General features: G+C 44.8%; 1 protein-coding gene across 2 annotated transcripts in view; it reads right to left on the bottom strand.

The window, feature by feature from the left end:
• Dpys (dihydropyrimidinase) overlaps positions 1-17,106 on the bottom strand; it is an 86,003-nt gene that overhangs the window by 3,697 nt on the left and 65,200 nt on the right. Inside the window, exons 8-10 of one of the 2 annotated variants that reach the window (XM_006988696.4) lie at positions 11,636-11,843; positions 3,087-3,226; positions 1,078-1,484 (exon numbers count right to left, since the gene is read on the bottom strand). In XM_006988696.4, coding sequence (XP_006988758.3) covers positions 3,098-3,226; positions 11,636-11,843 — 337 coding nt within the window. In that variant the 3' untranslated portion in view covers positions 1,078-1,484; positions 3,087-3,097. Of the gene's footprint in view, positions 1-1,077; positions 1,485-3,086; positions 3,227-11,635; positions 11,844-17,106 lie in introns of those variants that run through there. The other variant, XM_042264713.2, reaches the window with a different exon arrangement.

The following is a 17,106-nucleotide window of genomic DNA, read 5'->3' as shown; positions in this document are numbered from 1 at the left end:
GATGCCGACACTACTTATACAAAACGACATCACGTGAACTACGTGTGCTCGCCCTCCCTTATACTAAAACCCATCTCTTGATTACTGTTACCTCCTAACGTGAAGTAAATGCTCTGGAGAGACTGAGATGGCGTATTGTTCAGAGAATCATGTCGGGAAATAAGATCTACCTGTCAGTACAGACCTTTTTTTCCCCAGATGTTTTGGATCCATTGGCTGAGTCCCTGGGACCTACAGACACAGAGGTAACTGCACACTGTGTAAGATAAAGTGTGATGATGGGTGGATGTTGGCCCCACCATAGAGCTGCGTAAAAGAAGGACCTAACCTACTTTGGAAAGCCTCTGGGAGAAGGTGACATTTCAAGTGAGCACTAAATGATGCGTGTGAGGATTGACTTCTGGGTAAGAAAGCAATGGACTTATTCACTGGCATAGGATTCTGTGCTCTATTGTGGAGTTGCCTCTGCCAGGCCCAGTGCAGGAAGAAAACACATAGTTTTGTGATCTCTTTTAACTTGAGACAAAAGGATGTGCAGTTTAATTGAGCTGGAAGATTTCTCTTTGGGTGAACCTTACCATCATCCTCTATTCTGTGTGCTCAGGACAAACGACAGCTGAGCCACCACCACCCACCATGCACCCCCGCTGCCCTCTGTTAAAGGTGCAAACACCCCCTCTTGTGGGCTAGTGTGTCAGAGTGTGGGTACATCCAAAGACATCCCTCTTGGCCTGTCTGCCCAGAAAAAGAAAGAGAAACCCAGTCTCGATGCACAGAGGAACTAAGATACAGGAAAGGGCTTGGGAAGAACAGATCAACATATCTCCAGAGGATGCCAATTCCATTCAATCCCCTCAAATCCTGAGTCCATCGATGTGATTTGATTGGATAGTTTGCCTCAGACTCATTTAATGGTTGAACACCTGATTTGATTTCCTGGGACCCATCAAGGGACTTGACTTACAGGAGCCACTGAAAATTCAAGAAATCATGTTCTCTTGTCTGAACCGGTTCTCTGGGTCTTCATCCCACCCACTAGGTAGGAGACACGTGGAACTCAGATACCAGAACACAAAATGAAGCTCCTAGTGTTTATTAATTGCAATCAAATATAAAATCACAGTGCTATTTTGAACAAATATAGCCATTAAAACAAAATGAAACAACAAAAACTTTACACAAGAAAGTTATCTTTAAAAACCCAAAGAAAGAAATCTAGTGTAAGAAAAGATGACATTTGAAAAGACTCATCAATGAATCTTCATGCAGACTTCCCATCCCAATAACATTCATTTATATCCTCAATCTTCCGCAGCAACAAAGGCGCTGTGAGGCAGACAGCTATTGCTTCTGAGAGAAAAATCAAAGAGGCCCAGAGCGCTGATTTTTCCTAAAGGATCTCGGGGAGTTGAAATAACAGACTCTTCTCCAGGGCCTGACAGCGAGGCAGGGAGGGCCCCTCAGAGCCTTCGCTCAGCTTTTACCTTTGAAGAGAATAAAAGGCACTCAGTGTAACATTCTCCCTCACAAAGAGAGACTGAATTCCAGCTACTGCCAAGAAATGTTCTAATCAAAGTAAACACTAAGCCTATGCCTACAAAAGCAGCAAGGAGCATGTGATCCCACCCAGCACCGCTTCTTTCTCTCGCTAATCTCCAGAATTTTAAATATAATCTTTCTGAATCACACGAATAATTTCAGTAATGTGGAAAGGACAGAAATACTGAAGCCTGGAGCTAGTGTTGTTTAAAAAAATGACAACATCCAACAATGAGAGAGCGCGCTGCATGAGGGGCCAGGCCTGCATTGTCCCAGTGCTCATTATCCAAGTCCCCGCGGTCACACGGTTTAATCGGGGAGGCACAGAATGTCAGATGTGAGTGTGTGCAGTGCCTGAGAAGGGAGGAGACCAGGCCTGCATCCAGCAGGGCTCCAGCCGATACACACGCACCTTCATCGATCAGGTCAACTTCCAACAGCAGTGTCTGGCCCTTTGACATTGCCCTGTGATGTCCGTCATTTCTTAAGTTTACACTGAGAGCCACACACTCAAGTTACCAAAAACAACAACTGCAAGCAGCATCTCACAACATCTTAACTACGTTTACAGTTGTGTGTTGGGCTGTACTAGCAGCTATTCTGTGGCCCACAGGCTGTCAGCTGAACTTGCCAGCTAGTGTAAGACTCTCCCAGACTGCTACATGTTGAGACCTACAAATACACATCACAATTTTAAAAAAATAATCAGAATCTAGTAAAATCACCAAAAGGGGAGAAGTGTATATTTTACTAAGTCAGCGGAAGTGATGTTAGAGAGATGCTAAAACTATAGCACGGTCCTTTAGTAGAGATTTGATGGAGTGGGAAAACAATGGAGGGGGAAAAAAGCGGAAAAAATTGGAAATCGTAGAAGTTTCCAAACAGGGAGATCTGTCTGTCAAAGGGCAGCATAGGACTGAGCAACGCTCACATGTCTTTGTATAGCGACAGCTACGTTCCTCCAGAAACTACGTTCCTCCAGAAACTACGTTCCTCCAGGAGCTACGTTCCTCCAGAAACTACGTTCCTCCAGAAACTACGTTCCTCCAGGAGCTACATTCCTCCAGAAGCTACGTTCCTCCAGAAACCAAGTGTCAGATACAACCAAGCACTTGTAGAAAACTGTCTCTCACAAAGTTATGTAACTTTCCTTTATTTCCTCAGTTTTATTCATTTGTTACGCATAACTGCATTTACAATGCAAAGATTCACTTTTTTCCACACAAAGTTCCAGTTGTTTTTTAAATATTGGCCATGGAACATACTTTTAGTACAGTAGGCAGGCCTCTCTGCCTACAACTAGCCTGTTGCTTTGCACTCATAGGCGATTCTCCGGGGCTATTTTGGAACATTCCCTAACAGTCTAGAGAATGAACCTCCAGCTAGCTCAAGGCTTGTCAATCACTATTGCCCTTCTAACATTTTAACATCAAGGCCCTTTATCAGTGTTCTTTCCACTTTGAAGTTCTGGACCCTTCATAGGCCTGGGAAGAAAGATACTAATTTTATGTGCTGCTAATCATGTGTTGATATTCCAGAACACTTACTGTGCCCTTGCTTAACCACAGTACCCGGATGAAGAGTGCATCCTGGTCCCAGCTCTGTCATCCTCTTCCGTCTCTCTGGATTTCAGCGTGAAGACTTCTCCTTTGTAGGGCGCACGCTGTACTGGTGTGGGTGTGCAGGTCTGAAACAGACCACAGAACGCATGTCATTGCTCTCTTCTGGTTTACTCACTGAATGCCCAGGTTAGCCACATTTATGAATTGTGAGAGCAATAGCCTGTGGGTCTATCATATGCATCCTACATCCTTACCCTGGGCTCTAGGGAGGCAGAGACCAGTGTTCTCCAGGCCAAGCTGGCCAGCTAGACTAGTTGATCTGTGAGTTCTGGCTTCAATTGAGAGATCCTCCCTCATTAAATAAAAGTGGAAGGATGTGGAGGAAGGCACACGATGTAGACTTTGGGTCTCAATATGAATGACATGTGCACCTGAACATACATGTGTCCACACACATTTAAGCACCCATATACACAAGCAAAAAAAAAATAAATTCCTAGAAAAAAGAAAGAAAGCCAGGAAATGTTCCATATGGTCTCACACTCTTGTAACTTCACACCATCCCTATAGCCCATTTTCTCATTCTGTCTTTTCTTCCTTTTTCTAAAAAAGTGTTTTTTTTAAAAAAACCTATTATATATTATAAAATATAGAAAAAGTTATTATTTTATGTGTATGTGTGTTTTGCCTGCATGTATGTCTGTGCACCATATACATGCAGTGCCCACGGAGTCCTGAAGAAGCCTTTGTAAGCCCTGGAGTTGGATTTACAAATGGTTGTAAACTGCCGTGTGGGTGTTAGGAATTGAACCCAAGTCCCCTGGAAGAACAGCCAGTGCTCTTAACTGCTGAGCCATCTCTCCAGCCCCAACTGCCTGTTCTTGTTCCCATCCCAGTTGCCTATAGTCCCTGAGGGCTTTCTTCTCTCCAGCAACTCTTCAGATATTTGGCTGCACAGTAGAATAATTTTCATATGCGCTTCATCTTCCTGGTTGCTTTGCCTCATAACAGGCCTTCTGCAGACTCTCACTTCTTCAGTGACCCCCTAGGCAACAGACTCAGATGGAGTTAATTCAGAACTTGAAAAGCTTTCTGAACTTATGAGCAAAAGAATTCATGAGAAGGAATTAAATCATGGTGTCTACAAGCATGCACCTATCTTTATTGATGAACCAAGAGGCTGTCAATTCCAGCGGTTATGAGAACGGGTTCTGGAGCCAGGTGGCCCAAACAGTTCTTCACACCTTGCTTCATCAGAACTAGCTGGTGTGAAAGACTGTACTACACTGTAGGGTTGTTAGGAGGGTTAAACATAAAGCATGCAGAATAGTGCCTAGCATGGAATATGTTCTCAGTCAATAGGATAATATGCAAAGACACACATAAGCACACAAATCATTATGGGTGCCACATTGGTGACTCAAACTCATATACTGTAATGACCAATAAATAGTGTGGGCTTTGAAGTCGACCCAATCGAAGTTGGACTTTCTCTTTCTACTCATTATTTGTAGAGAACTGACAAGTTAATAAATGCCCCTGGGTCTGCATCCTCATCCACGAAATGGTAAATAAACCATCTCTCAGAAACGTGAGAAGTTCCAGAGGCCCCACATTTTCTTCACCCATTCACAGAGCAGGGCACAGACAGCTTGGGTTCTGAGCACCAGGCTGTGCCTCTGCCCTCTCTAGGTCTGTCAGAGGCTTTCCTGGATCCCCATCATAGCTTTTCCTCACCCTGGTCCTGTCATCATCTTGGGACATCCAGACAGTGTCAGTCTCCCATAGGCGCCACGCAAGTGATGCTCTGGTCACATCTGAGACTTTAGACTTATCTAGCCCCACGGTGTCTGACTACATCCTCCATCCCAGGTCTTCATCCGCACACCGCTCTCTCCATCATGTGGCTGTATTGTCAAGCTAGGCTGTATGACATGTCACTGAAGCCTACGTAGTTATCACCCAAAGCAGGACAAAGTGAAAAGGGTACCCGACACCAAACAGCCATACCCCAGGCCTTGCCTGCAAACAAACCAAGAATTTTCCCCACACCCTCCTCCCAGCCCCTCTTGCCTCCTACTTCCAGGTCTTGCCTTTCTCTCTGTTCTGCTTGCATGGTGTATTTCAGTGAGTGTTCCAGGGAAACTAACGTAAGTGGGCAGACGTGTGTGCATGTATCTGGGTGCAACCTGGCTCTCCCCTGCCTCTGCTCCATCTACCTCTTTCTACAGAAGTTCCTGGACCTTACCTACGTACAGCTGCACTCAGCTGTTACCTTTCTGTCTGTCCTAAGCACCTCCGGAACAGACGACAACACCAATGATTCAGGCCAAGTGTGTGTGTAGGGGGGGGGGGTCTCCTCATTCCCAGTGGGCTTGTTCTAGAGCAGTGCTTCTCAATCTTCCTAATGCTGTGACCTCCAATACAGTTCCTCATGGTGTGGTGACATCCCCCCACAACCGTGAAATTATTTTAACTGCCACCTTTCGACTGTGATTTTGTTACTGTGATCAATCATAATGCAAATATCTGTGGTTTTCCATGTTCTTAGGTGACCCCTGTGAAAGGGTCATTTGACCCCGCCCCTGTAAGGGTTGCGCCCACAGCCTGAGAACCAGTGTCCTACAGGCTGGTCAGCCGCCTAAGGATCCCTTCCCTGGATCCCAGCTGCAGACTCAGGGCCCATACCAGAATTCTCAATTCAGGCTTATGCAGGAATCTATGGTAGTGAAGGTCTAGCCTCACACTTCCCAGAACTTTTAACCTTTTGACATCTTCCTTTCCTTAGAGATGGGTTGTATAAGCTCTGTCCTGACTAGACTCAAATCATATTCCTCTCTGCTGTCCCCTACCCTGACATCCTACTTCATGTGCATCTCAGAGCTTCAAAGGACATTCACTGTGACAAAATGGCACACACCCTGTGGCACTGTCAATGCTATTGATCAGAAGTACAGGTGAACATTTGTTTTCCAAGTAAACGCAACCTACCATGCTTAGGAAATTGAGTCTTGAGTCTTTCCTCTAATGACAGTGACACATTTCCATGTGAAACATGAAATATCAGCGTAATATGGACCCCAGATCTAGCAGCACCAGGGACCAATGTGCAGAGATTATGTTATTGTCTCACAGAACCCATCCCAGTTTCTCCAGCTAAAAGAATGCTATCATACTTAGTTCTCAGCAGATTTTTAATGCAGCATAAAACACATGGGCCTATATGAGCAGAGATGATCTGGGCTGCACATAGAAAGTGCATTTAAACTCCTGCTCTAGGGAACCGTGTTCTCATTTGTTCTGCCTCGTTGGCCAACTTTCTCCAGCTCCCTGGATGTTTTCTCTTAGCCTTGATCTCTGAAGGTTTGGGGTCCCTCAGGAGCCGTAGGAGCCCTCTTTTCTCTCTGTCTGACAGTTGCCTTGGTGACCCTGGACTTGGAAATTTAAATCTTTATTTGATGACTCTTCACCGACTCTCCAGCCTTTCTCTCTTCCGTTCCAGATTCCCTGATAAAAACGGCTGGAAAACCACATCAGGGAGGTATGAAAAAGTAGGTCACGAACAAAGACTTATGCACACATGAGGAGCTGGGGTTGAAAGAGGTAGGATGTGAGCCCTTGGGCATCAGTGACCGCTGGCTACTGGTCCCTGTATCCTAGCACCTTGGATCGTGCCTGAGGGTCAACAAATATTTGTGAAACAAATTGAGGATGCTTGGTTATTGGACTTCTGGGAACTTTTTATCATTCTGTTGAAAGCAACAACGTTATTTAAAATTATTCATCAACTTCCTCAAGTTACATCTCAAGACACTGGGGACCTGAGGACACATCAGGTATGGGTCATGCCTGTACACCCTCTCTCCAGCACACCCTAGTCAAGATTTGGCAATCACAGTCAGCATCAGTGGTTTACATCTCAGCGGTACTATCATCAAATAGGATGGCTTGAAGGTAAATACATGTGAAAGGGTGTCCTAAATGGCAGAAAGCAAAAATAGGCCCTCACTTGACAGAATATGGGTGGATTACTTTAGCAGATGAGAGTTCAATTTGAGTTCATCATATTTAATTATGATTGTCATTGTGATGTGTTAATAGAAAGACCAAAATGAGAATTATATGCAGTGCTATGAATAAACATTAATTGCAATCATCATTATATCTACATAATTACAGAAATGCTTTTTGGTTAGTTGATCAGGGGAAGAGGAGCATGTAAATTGATAGAAAATGTGACTGTATTATCTACTGAGGGTGGAATGGGAGACGCTAGAATTTCTGAAAGTAGTAGGAACAATAGAGAAGCCTCCCTAGACCTCAATGGAATAACTGGTACCATGTCATTCATGGGGACCAAGACACTCAAATATCCATAAAAACAGCAGAAACTCCAAATGCCAAGCAGCCCATACTGGCCTGACCTCTAGCAGACAAAATGAACGACAGGATGAAATCCAGCCTGCCCCTGGTGATGTCAGAGGGAATTTTGGACACGCTAACCTGAGACCCCCAGGGGTTCCCAGTGAGTCACCACGATGTGAGCAGCTCCCGGGTTCAATAGAAGAGAGAGCGCTGGACAATGACATATGTGTGCTATCATTCATAAAATATGCCTCGGACATTGCCCAAGGACAGTGCAACAACGCTGCACACTCTGACTTGGGGGCTGGCTCTTCTGTTACATTGGTCAACAGAAGGGGGAGTGAGACCCTACAACTGCAGGGGGATGACTGGGAACCCCATGGGGGTGGGTGGCGCCTATGCACCGAGCAGTTTTGAAACTTAATGGTTAATGTGCTTTACCATGAGCTTCAATTTCGTATTCTCTAAAATAGGACCACCACCACTTATCTCCAGGGTTGTAAGAATTTAACTAGGACACCTAATTGATGGTCAATAAATATTACGGGCTGAATAATGTTGAATGGTTAGACAAAGCACAGAAAGAAACAGGCTGAGTGCCCCTCAAAACACTTGAGATGAGACATCTTTTATATTTTTGAAGTGTTTGGGTTGGGCAGTCCTAGCTATGAAATTTGGCATTTGGAATTTCCTGGTGTTTCCGATTTTGGAGCATCTCAGGTCTCAGGGAAAGCGGCTTTCCCGCAGCAGGGGTCTGGCGAATAGAGACAACAAGCCCTCTTCTTTTCTCCCGTCCTTAACACGCCGCCGACGTAGCGCTTGCCTATTTCTACGGTGCAAGTGTGCCCTTACGTCTGCTTTCGAGCTTCCGAACTGACACCAACGAGGACTTGGACAGAGACGCACCAAGTGTCTCTTTCAGGCCCAAGAGCCGGCTCCAGCTGGTTAAGCCTCGCCCTTGCTGGTTATTCGCCATCAATCTGGTGAATCAGGACTGCGTGGCAGTGGGTGACGTGAATTAAACACCTTCCTCACACTGCCACCTTGAGAAAGGCGTTGACAAACTATGATGTTGGGAATGGAAAATACCCATGTCAAGGACTGAGTCAGCCATCCACTCGATTTTTTTTTTTTCTTATCTAGAAGGAAAATTATGCTTATCGCTGCAGAGATACACGGCGGTTTAAAAGCTTTGGCAGCAGTATTCTGAAGTCATATATTTCGGCAGGAAGCTCTGCTGGTTTCTCTGTAAAGTGCAATGTGACCGTGTTCTCCAGGGAAGGTGGCTTAATGCCGGAGAGAGAAAACGGGTTGAGAAGAGCTTAGGGAAGGCTCCTATTTTCAATTTTTGTTGAAAATCATAATACTCCAAATACACAAAACTTCCAGGGATAGAATCCATTTGAAATCAAAGAGCTGTCTTTGTGTTTGGTAAGGAATTAATAACATGTAGTCTGTTCATTCAGGAGACTTGAAATACCTAAGTTTCTATTACTTTTGTCTTTTCCCTTTATTTCTTTCATTTCTCCTTCCTTCCTGTTAGAGCTTTTCCTTGAATGGCTTTTTATGCAAAATTTAAGTATTTTTTTAATGTCTCATTTTCTTATTTTAAAAGTCCTGGGCAAGATTAGCTACCTATATTTCAAAATAATAATTTTTTAAAAATTGCCTCTACTTCCCTTTAGATTCATAATCTTTTTTGTACTTAAATTTTTTTTAAATGTTTTATGTGTATAAATGTTTTGCCTACGTGTATATCTCTGTGCTATGCCTGGTACCCAGCAAGACCAGTAGAGTGTATCAGATCTCTTGGAATTGGAGTTATAGTTGGTTATGGGCCACTATGTAGGTGCTGGCCCTAAAACCCTGAACCAGGGTCTTCCAAAAGAACGATAAGTGCTCTTATCTGCTGGGCCATCTCTCAAGCCCCAGTCATTATTTGTTTTTAAAGGCGTTTATTGTTATCTCCATGTGTACGTCACATGGGTGAAGGTGCCCATGGAAGCTAGAAGAAGGTATCGGACCTCACAGCTGAAGGTACAGGAGGTCATCGGCCACCTGATGAGACTGCTGGGAACAGAACTTGGGTCCTCTAAAAGATCAGCACATGCTCTCAGTAGCTGCGACTTCCCTCCAAGCCCCGAACAAGCCTCTTGGTTCCTTGACTATTCGGTTTTCTAATGTTCAAAATGAGGGACATCTCTGCCTTTGTCTGACTGTCTGTCTGTCTGTCGCAGTCAGTCCTTAGCAGCGTGGTTTGCCTTCAGGAACGCTCATTAAGTGACAGACCAGCAGAAATACCTGGGATCGCTGCAGCTACTCCCTGTCACCTGTCAGTGTCAACATTTCTAAATTAACCCCGCAGCAAACTCAACACCATCTTAAACATCATGTCTGTTGACTGAGAGACAGCGGACACAGAACTGTAGGGCCAGGGTGTGGCTCAGCGGGAAAATGTAGGCCTTAGAGGATCTGTCCTAGGTGTCACCCAGCACGGGAGAGAAAAAAAAGGAAAGGGGGAAGACAAAAATAGACTTGTGGCATTTGGGAGGAATTTAAAGTATTTAAGAGCACGGGTTTTCCTAAGCAAAACCTTAGGAAATTATTTGAAAAGTGGAGGTATTTTGTGTAATGGACTCAGGGAATCTGCAAATGAAACAAATCCACAAGATGTTACACAGAAACCGAAGAGGCCATCAGAACTAAATGAAATGAATTAAAAACAGCTACAGAACCCTGGGGAGGGGTACACATTTGAAAAGTGGAAAGAGGGGTGAGTTCCGGTAGGAATCCATGGGTTCCAAAGACCCTGTGGGGCAAGCATGAGTGAAGCCTGCCGGGAAAACAGGAGGGAACACACTGGGGGGGCAGCCAGGCAGCTCGGGAGACTTGGTTAGTGCCACCTGAGAGCACAGGCCTGCCTGCCCACCCTCAAACTGCAGAATTCTAAACTTTTTCATCTAAACTTGCTTGGTTTTTTTTTCTAATATTTTAGTGCATTTGGTGAAATTTAAAAAAAAATATTTAAAATTTTGTACAAATGAAACATGAAAATAAATTAAAAACAAATACCTCAGCTGGGCGGTGGTGGTGCACGCCTTTAATCCCAGCACTGGGGAGGCAGAGGCAGGCGGATTTCTGTGAGTTTGAGGCCAGCCTGGTCTACAGAGCGAGTTCTAGGACAGGCGCAAAGCTACACAGAGAAACCCTGTCTTGAAGAAAAAAACAAAAACAAGAAAAAAAACACCTCTTTTTTTTTTATCACTGAGTTGTTACAAAGATTGTGAGCCTTCATTACAGAATCAGTTATGGGAAAGCAAAGAGACAGGACTAACATATATTAATTCTGACATTTAAAAATCTAATTTGAGGATAGAAATGTTTAATTTTCAGGTGAGGAAGCAGAGCCCAGAGACGACAAGGAACCTGCTCTGGCCATACCGCTGGGCAATGTGGAGTGTTCATATTCAGATCCCCTTCCCCAAACTCCACCTCTGGCGGTCACCCTGAGAAGGCGCCTTGCAGACTTTTAGCTAAAGGGAGCCCAGCTCCTCCTTGAGCATAGTGACTGAGTTAAGATCCCCAGTGGTGTGCCCACAGGCCATGCCTCCCACGGCAGCTCCCAGCCAATGACTGGGGAGGATGCTCAGAGGTGGCTCAAAGATTCCCCCTAACCAGAGCCCAGCCTGGTCTGAACTCCAGCCATCTAGAATGTGCTCCTCTCTTTCCTGTCCTCTTTCCTCTCTCGGGTCATTCTCAAATCACATTCTTGGCTCTCAGTGTTTCCCAGCTCCTTTTTCCTCTCTCTCACAGGTATCTCCAATCATCCCCCAATGAGTGCCTTGATCCATCTGTGCTGGCTCTTGGAAGACCCTGACTACCAAATGGTGAATAGGGCCCTGTCATGCGGAAAAGAAAAAAAAAAGTCAAGAAAACTGTAAGAGAGATGTCTGTGAAAGTAGCTAGAAGTTCTTTGATTGAAAGCTGGGGCATGCCTGTGCTCTCCAGTCAATCTTGATGCCCCAGGAGCATGTTGAGCCCACTGTGACACGATGCCATCACCATGAGCAATAGACCACCAACCTGATACCCAGGGCAGTGAAACGGCACTGGTCACTGTGGCGGGGGTGGGGGTGGGGGTGGGGGTGGGTGGGGGGGTGGTGGCTCACCTGGTCTCGCTGCTTGATTCTCTTGTAGACAGATTCAGCAAATGGTTTGCGCGGAACATACTTCCCATCTCCCGCTGCGACATTGAAAACACCCGCTTCATACACCACTCTGCCTCTTGAAATAGTCACCAGGGGCACCCCATGGCAAACCATGCCCTCAAAGATGTTGAAGTTAACGGCCTGGTGGTGCGTTTTGGCTGAGATTCTCCTGTGTTTGTAAAACCAGAACAAACTCAGATCATCGCTGGCTCATCTGGTGAATACAGAATACTACAAGAGGGCTGATTTAGCTCAGCAACTCCGCTAGGCAGGGCTTCATCCCAGAACCAGGGTTTTCCAGAACAGGACAGACCACTTTCGTTTTGTTACAGTTATTACACTCTTGAAGAGGAAAACCCAAGAGACCCATCTTTAAGGTGACAAATGAAGACAGACTGGGAAAGGGCATTGTCTGTCATGCTGAGACTTTTTAAAAAGTATTTCAAAGGACAGCATTTCCCTACTTTTAAGTTACAGGATGTTCTGAACGCAGATGAGCATGCTGGGTGTACACTCGGTTCTACAGAATGTTGACTTTGACAAACACAGTTGAGGCTCTCTTGATTCCGCCTCCCAAATCCCATTTTCACTCCTTGAGGGAGGGGTAACTACTACTTGATACTTATCAAAATGAATTTGGTAGCTATCAAGGAAAGAAATACATTTTGAGAAATTTCCCCTGGTCAATGGCAAAATTAGAAATTTGAGAACAATTGGAATAGATATGTCAAAATAATCACTTAGCATTTTGTATCACATATTTATTTGCATATTCATTATCAACCACAGAAGCTTATTTTAGCTTTACTTTTTTTCTGGTGGGGGGGCGGTTTGAGACAAGGTTTCTCCATGTAGTTTGGTTCCTGCCCTGGATCTCGCTCTGTAGACCAGGCTGGCCTCGAACTCACAGAGATCTGCCTGGCTCTGCCTCCCAAGTGCTGGGATTAAAGGCGTGGACCACCACTGCCCGGCTTTAGCTTTACTTTTTACATTGATAGATTAAACTATGTATTTGCTGTGGGCAACTTGTTATTTTGATGTAAACACTACGGACTGACTAAATGGCTAGTTAATTCATATGTTACCTCACATGGCATTTTGGGGAAAGAATACTTTATATTCGCTGTGTGAAGGCTTCTCCACCGTGAAGACCCAGGAGTGAGATTGCTGGGTCAGGTGATACTCCCATGCCTCAACAAAAGGCTCTTACAGGGGAGGGGCTGTTTAAAGATCAATGCTGAGTAGGAGGAAACGCAAACACAACCGTAGCTTCACACACTGAGGAGGGAAGAAGCGCTTGTCCAGTGTCCGGTTACTAAATGGGACAATGAAGACATTGGTCGTGAGTTACGATGAAATATATGTTGATGATGAAAGATCAAAAAGAGAGAAAGAAAGTAACAACAACAAGAAGAAGGAAACAACTTAGAGAGGGCCAGACTTTCAGGTTTGAGGGACTTCTTGCGGCTCATACAGGGCGTGCCAAACTTTCCCACAGCCTGGGTGCCACCCTCCTAAGATTTAGGCTACAGTTCTGTGGTTCTTACTGTACAGGTGCTCTTGGATTGGTGCTTTCCAGCACTTCCACGGGACCTTTGCCCCTGGAGAACCTGGCAGACCAGGCTTCCTGCAGCCTAAGAATGAAGGCCAGAAGCAATAAAGAATTGGTCCCAAGCTTTTACCAGTTAATAAAATCAAGCAAAGTCAAACTTAAAAACAAGCTTTTAAAAAAAAAAAAGCAGCTTAAACAGCAGTAAAGCACCCTCAAGAAGTACCAGGAGCAAGGAGACATAAAAGCCGCTTCTGAGAAAGCCATTTCACTGGGGACTCAAAGGACGCACGGCTACTTCAAAAGGTCACAAGGGAAGGGGACAAAGCTTCGCCTTTTGGTGGGATGGATGAAAGGCTTACACCTGGTGGAGGATTTAGGACCAAGAGCATTTTTTTCTCATGCAAAATCTTCTAGATTGGCCTTCATCTGAGTTAAATCTTTCCTATCAGTACTATGTTAAAGTTTGGATCTGACTCACTTGTGTTTCCAAAGATGTGAAAGATGGACATTTTTGTAAAGACTTTGTTAAGTGTATATTGCAACATAAATGAAGCTTATCAGTCCAAAAAAAAAGTGTTTGGACTGATGCGTTGCTGAGGTTGCTACCCGAAGAAGGTGAAAGGGTTAAAAATTGGTGCTAATGCACAGGGCCTGCATGAACCTGTACCAGATGGTGCCCTAGGGAGCTGGAAGGAAAATCAGACACATGCCCCATCCCTACCCAGAAGCAATCTCCAATTGACAATCACCTGCAAATGAAAATTTAGTTTTTTCAAGGAAGTCTCACTGGAGAAACAAAGTCCTCTTGAGGGTAGGCCACATGCCCAGAAGGAGATGGCCAGCGGAGAGTGAACTCAACGGCATGTTTGGAGGTGGTTCCTTGTCTTACAATGTCACACCAGGGATTTTTAAAAATTTTATTTTACGTTTTATTTTTATTTTTTATTTAAATATGCATATATATATATATATATATATATATATATATATATATATGTTTTTTTCTCTCTTTCTACCCTACAGATCCATCACATATATGTTAGTGTTTTTATGAGATTCTGAGTGTGTGCCTGAATGGGTCTCTGAATCTGTATCTGTTTCTTACGGCTTCTCTGAGCTCTTTTCCTTCAATTTGTTTGATTTGTCCTATTCCGAGATGTTAGCTTTTGTTTTATCTGGTTTTATTATTATCCCTCAGAAGCCTATTTGTTTTCTAATGACAGAAAAGGGGGTGGACCCAGATGGGAGAGGAGGTCAGAGGAACTGGGAGGAGTAGAGGGAGGGGAAACTGTAATCAGGACATACTATTTGAGAAAAGAAATTCATGTAGATGAAATAATAATCAGTTAAAAAAAGAGGGCATCAATTTGAAGGAGAGTGGGAAGATGAATATGGGAGGGCTCAGAGGAAGGAAAAGGAAGAGAGACATGTAATCAAATTATAATCTCAATACCATCTCACAAGGACTCCAATTTGCAGTAAGGCTCGTTAAAGAAGGGAATGGCTCAGTTTCCTTTAGCCTACTGGCTATGGGTGGGTTAGGACTTCTGTTAGTCTTTTCTGTGTCAAACACACAGATTGCAAGCCCAGTGCCACTTTGAGATCTTTGGCAGCAGTTAACTCTGCAGCTCACACACGACTGAGCCTGTATGATAATGAGTATTCAGAGATGGGTAATGCCTGGGGGGCACTCACCAACCTAAGACAGTGGGCCTGTGTGGCCTGGGCAGGCGCCTCCATGATGGGTAAGGTGACGTCCCACGCAACCTAAGTCAGAAGCTCATTTTTTAGTAAAAAGGGGACCTGTAGGGCCCCGCGGCCCCCCCCCCCCCCCCCCCCGTTTTGGGTAACTGTTGCCTTGCTTGCTGCCCTTGACCTTGATATCCTCCCTATGCTAATTCCCTGTGGGGTTCCACCCTCCTGAATGCTTAAGGGAAGTTCCTTGTCTGTGTATCCTGCATAAAGGGCGTTAACAGCTTAGATTGTAAAACATTGGTAGCAGAACTTCTGCCCTCCCGGGCTCTCCCATTGTGCTATAAGCCTTTATTTTCAGACCTCTTCCCTCCTTCAATAAATAGCATTTGGCATTAAAAAAAAGAGAGAGGGAGAGAGAGAGAGAGAGAGAGAGAGAGAGAGAGAGAGAGAGAGAAAGAGAGAGAGAGAGAGAAATTATAATCTCAAAAGAATTCTTTAATGCATATTAAAATGCCTTTGTGAAATGAATGGGAGAGAAAGAAGGGAAAACTTGAGAGTAGGAATCTCTGAAATGAAGGAAAACACACCGATGGAGGAATATGATCTACGCACAATGGCTGCCATTACAATGCTGTCCACACTATTGAAAAGCTGAAGCCTAACACTTTCCCAGTGGTTCTTCAACTGAATAGTTGACATTTGTGAAAGATGAAAAGTAAGACTATTCCAGGGGAGAGAGACTATTTTATATTAAACAGGAAGAAAACAGGCATTGGCTGTGCATACCACCTCTAGAAAGAAAACATATGCTCACATTTGTTTTGCAATTATGGGGGACAAGGATCTGGAGGACTCGGGTTCTTACACCGGTTCTGTGACTTGCCATGGGACTTTTAAAAGGAGGTTGACACAGAAAAATATCAAATCAGATTTCTCTGCTCCACTCCAAATAAAGGTCGTGGCTTTGATTTTTCTCACCCTCGGGGTTAGCAAGAGGAAGGGACAATCAGACAGCACCTAAGAGAGTCTTGATCATACGGCATTCTATAAATGCAGTCACACTGGCGCGTGGTGTAAATTCCGGGCAGGATCAGCAGCAGCTAAAAGAATCGCTTCCACTTTCGCAAGGCAGGTGTCTGACGGAGTGTCATCGGCACCCAACTTTTCCAGCCAGGGCTGCAAATCCGCGGTGCTCAGGAGTGTTCACGCGGCTGCTGCTTCGCCCTTGAAGCTCTTTACCCTGAATGCCCTCCTCGCTCCTGTTGGGGTACCCCCAACACGCTGCCTCTGCCCATGTTCTCACAAAGAAATGATAAGTGGTGCAATTGATAGCCCTTATCACACAATATGTATGTGCAAACAAATGTCACACTAGATCCTCTGAATGAGTGACAGAAAGAATTGTGGACCCCAGAATCCAACCCCAGTGCTCCAGAGAAACTAATTCTTCCCTTGTAGCCTAAATTCTCTGAGCTTTACTTTGTTTCTTTCTTTCTTTTTCTTTTTTTTTTTTTTTTTTTTTTTTTGGTTTTTCGAGACAGGGTTTCTCTGTGTAGCTTTGCGCCTTTCCTGGAGCTCACATGGTAGCCCAGGCTGGCCTCGAACTCACAGAGATCCGCCTGCCTCTGCCTCCCGAGTGCTGGGATTAAAGGCGTGCGCCACCACTGCCCGGCTTACTTTGTCTCATTTTTATTTCTGCAGTTATGGAGCTGGAGCCCAGGGCCTCACACATGCTGAGCCAGCACCCCACCACAGCCCAGCCCTAATTTAAGTGGGTGATCAGAATCCCTTGAACAGGCTCTTTTCCTAGTGGGTGCACACTGTGAGTCGTAGGACAGGTTGTTCGGTGCTCATCACAGAGTAGGTGCTTTATGGATATGAAATGGCCAAACAAAATGATAGAAGGATTTTTCTCCTGCTTATTCAGGTCAGTTTATTTCTTAACCTTGGTGACATGACTGTGTTCTGGAAACAGAACATTGGGTTAAGCCGGAGGTAAATACACAGTCCAGGAGTTCTGCTGAGTGCCTAACAGTCCTGGTAAGTGGTCCACGTTAATTAGAAATAAATAAGTAAACCTGCCACAGTTATCATCCTTAGCAGCATCTTAGCCACTTACACGAAGCAGGGGTTCTCATTGGCACTAGCAGCCCTTGGCAGTAACAGTGTGATCAGCCCTGGGTAT

Source organism: Peromyscus maniculatus, chromosome 20 (assembly GCF_049852395.1).
Source record: "Peromyscus maniculatus bairdii isolate BWxNUB_F1_BW_parent chromosome 20, HU_Pman_BW_mat_3.1, whole genome shotgun sequence".
NCBI lineage: Eukaryota > Metazoa > Chordata > Mammalia > Rodentia > Cricetidae > Peromyscus > Peromyscus maniculatus.
Note: the sequence above shows the minus strand (reverse complement) of the source record. Positions and strands in the feature narration are given on the sequence as shown.